Source organism: Poecilia reticulata, unplaced genomic scaffold, assembly GCF_000633615.1.
Source record: "Poecilia reticulata strain Guanapo unplaced genomic scaffold, Guppy_female_1.0+MT scaffold_233, whole genome shotgun sequence".
Taxonomy (NCBI): domain Eukaryota; kingdom Metazoa; phylum Chordata; class Actinopteri; order Cyprinodontiformes; family Poeciliidae; genus Poecilia; species Poecilia reticulata.
The window spans coordinates 204,523-207,406 of NW_007615027.1; the positions used below are offsets into that span (position 1 = coordinate 204,523).

General features: G+C 50.1%; 1 protein-coding gene across 1 annotated transcript in view; it reads right to left on the bottom strand.

Annotated features, from left to right (window-relative positions):
• Positions 1–17: 17 nt before the first annotated feature.
• The window catches only part of rbl1 (retinoblastoma-like 1 (p107)), a 14,433-nt gene continuing 11,566 nt past the window's right edge, over positions 18–2,884 (bottom strand). Inside the window, exons 17-21 of the mRNA XM_017303261.1 lie at positions 1,956–2,045; positions 1,727–1,814; positions 1,283–1,431; positions 1,045–1,209; positions 18–336 (exon numbers count right to left, since the gene is read on the bottom strand). Of these exons, the coding sequence (XP_017158750.1) occupies positions 142–336; positions 1,045–1,209; positions 1,283–1,431; positions 1,727–1,814; positions 1,956–2,045 (687 nt within the window). The 3' untranslated portion in view covers positions 18–141. The remainder of the gene's footprint in view (positions 337–1,044; positions 1,210–1,282; positions 1,432–1,726; positions 1,815–1,955; positions 2,046–2,884) is intronic.

Here is a 2,884-nt window from a genome sequence, read left to right on the forward strand (position 1 = left end):
TGTAACGCGTTACCGTGGTAACGGGGCCGTCCTGTAAAGCGTTACCGTGGTTACGGGGCAGTCCTGTAAGGCGTTACCGTGGTTACGGGGCGGTCCTGTAAGGCGTTACCATGGTAACGGCGCTCCAAGGCCGAGTTTCTGTCAGTGACTCTGGCGCTCGGACACGACGTCCTGCAGGCGCTTCAGCAGAACGTCTGGACTGCTGCCGTTCTCCGGACACGCCCTCTTACTGGGCGAGTCGCATGCTGATGACATCATCACGTCGCCCTCCATGGTGAAGGCCCTCTTCCTGCTGACGGCGCCCTGCCGGATCATCCGGTTGATGTCCGACAGCTCCTGCAGGCCGGGAACACGTCCATCAGTCGGCTTCATCAGCAAAACGAAACCAAAGAACTGATAATATTATAAACTAAACTTCATCAAACGGAGGAACAGAAGAGGTTAAAACAAAAAACATGGTTTGATGTGGGAAAATGTAAAAAATTAAAAAGCATAAAAATACTTTTTTAGGCATTGAAATGCCGTATTCTCCGGACTATAGAGCCCATCTCACTACAAGCGTCTCCGCCGCTCTCGCTTTCCCACAGCGGAGGGCTGCATCCTTCAGAAAGCTGCTGCTAAGGACGCAGCCCTGCGTCTCCAGCGCCGAGCTGATTGGTTCACGCCGAGCTGACCTGCAGCGACCATCGATCTGATCAACAGCCTTCAACTTAAAAGCTGCATCGTATGAACAGGCCCTGAGTTTGGAAACGTTTCTCCGGCTGTTTGCTGCTAACATGTTTGTTCTAAATGAACAGCAGCGTTTTCTTCTTTGACTTCCAATCAGGGACGGCTGCTCTAAGGGGGCTGGCAGGGCTAACAGCAGCTGTTACACATTCATTTGTGGTTCAGTGAGTAAGAACAAAAAAGTACTTTTCTAATTGTTTTGTCAAATATCTTATTTTTCTGATTCATTTCTTAGAAGACAGCAGATTCTCAGGAGCATCCTCTGCTGAGAACTGTGCATGTGCGCGCGCACGTGTGTGTGTGTGTGTGTGTGTTTGCCTTGGACGGGCTGCTGTTGATCCTGTAGGTGAAGGAGTTCGGCGTCAGACTCCCTGCTGAGTTCTTGTGAGGTGAAACGTAGAGCGAGTGTCTCTGACTGACGCGTCGCGGCGACAGAGGCTGAGCGCGGACCGACGGGAACGGAGAGAGGGGCGGAGCGTCGGCCTGCAGGACACACAGGTCAGAGGTCAGAGCAGCGCTAGCATTAGCATGCCGGCCGAGCGTTAGCATGCCGTACCCGGGCGTCGCCGGTGGCGTAGCGCATAGCGAAGCTCTTCATCTTCAGGACAAACACCATGTTGTAAAACTGGATGAGGTCACCACGCTCCTCCTCCTCTGATTGGTCAGGATGTCTGCCTGCTGGCTGCTGACTGGCTTTCTCTGCAGCTGAAGGAAAACATGATATGATATAGCAATAATAATATTAAACACATATTTCACCCTGATGAAAGGAAATAAGGAAGAATGTCGCCATGTAGCTGAAGCTAAAATAAATAACTAGTTTGCTCATTTCTTCTTTAGTTTCAACAAACAGAAACATGAAACTGTTTTTACATCTCCTGACCAGTCATTCACAAACCCAGCTGGACCGGATATGACCTTTAACCTCCACAGTCTCCTCTGTGAAGCTGCTAGGATCACCTGTGCAGCTAACGCTAACACAGTTAGCATCTGTTCTTACATTCTCCTCCAGACACGGAGTCCACCTCCATGTTTTCATCGGCTGGCTGCTCTCTGGGAGTGTGACGAAGCAACACACTACGGTACACCTGAACACACACACACACACACACACACACACACACACACACACACACACACACACACACACACACACACACACACACACACACAGTGAGCAGCGCAGGCTGTGCAGCAGCTGCAGATGCTGAGCAGTGAGTGTTGCTCACGTGGCTGCTGGCCTGCGGCTGGCTGCGGTAACACTTCATGATGTCCTGGAAGGTGAGCGTCTCTTTGCTGATCTGCAGGGAGAAACATGGCTGCCGCCTTAAAGGAGCCGCGCTTCAACAACAGAGCCATCCAGCAACATGTTTCTGTCAACCTGTCCTGTTTTACATCTCATCCTGGAAATGTACTGAACAGCTGGGGTGTCCAAACTGAGGCCCGGGGGCCGTTTCTGGCCCTCTGCAGGATTTCAGGCGGCCCTGTGAACTCACATCTGGCTCGATGAGGCAGAAGGACACTTCATGGTGTTTTAGGGCATAACTTGATATTAGATGCAATAAACTGATTCCCATTTATTAAAGTTTCTGCATTAATTACAACGTTTACAGAAAATTGTGTGTGAGAAAAAAATGTGGGAATCTGTTGATTTTGCACGAATTTAAATTTAATATCCAACCAAATATATTAGTTCCTTATGACTGCAGCATCACACGCATTTATACTACGAATAAATTTGATAAACTAAGAATCAAACTTATATTTTACTTTTTAAGCTTAATCAGTTTCTATGAATCCTTCAGTTTTGTTTCCCAGGGGATAAAACTGGGAAACCCTAAACCCTAAACCCTAAACCCTATTGCCTTGGCGATGACGCAATGAGCGTGCGGTTGCCTTGGCGATGAAGTTTCGAGCGTGCGGTTGCCTTGGCGATGACGCAATGAGCGTGCGGTTGCCTTGGCGATGAAGTTTCGAGCGTGCGGTTGCCTTGGCGATGACGCAAGGAGCGTGCGGTTGCCTTGGCGATGACGTAACGAGAGCGCGGTTGCCTTGGCGATGACGTAACGAGCGTGCGGTTGCCTTAGCGATGACGTAACGAGCGTGCGGTTGCCTTGGCGATGACGTGACGAGCGTGCGGTTGCCTTGGCGATGACGT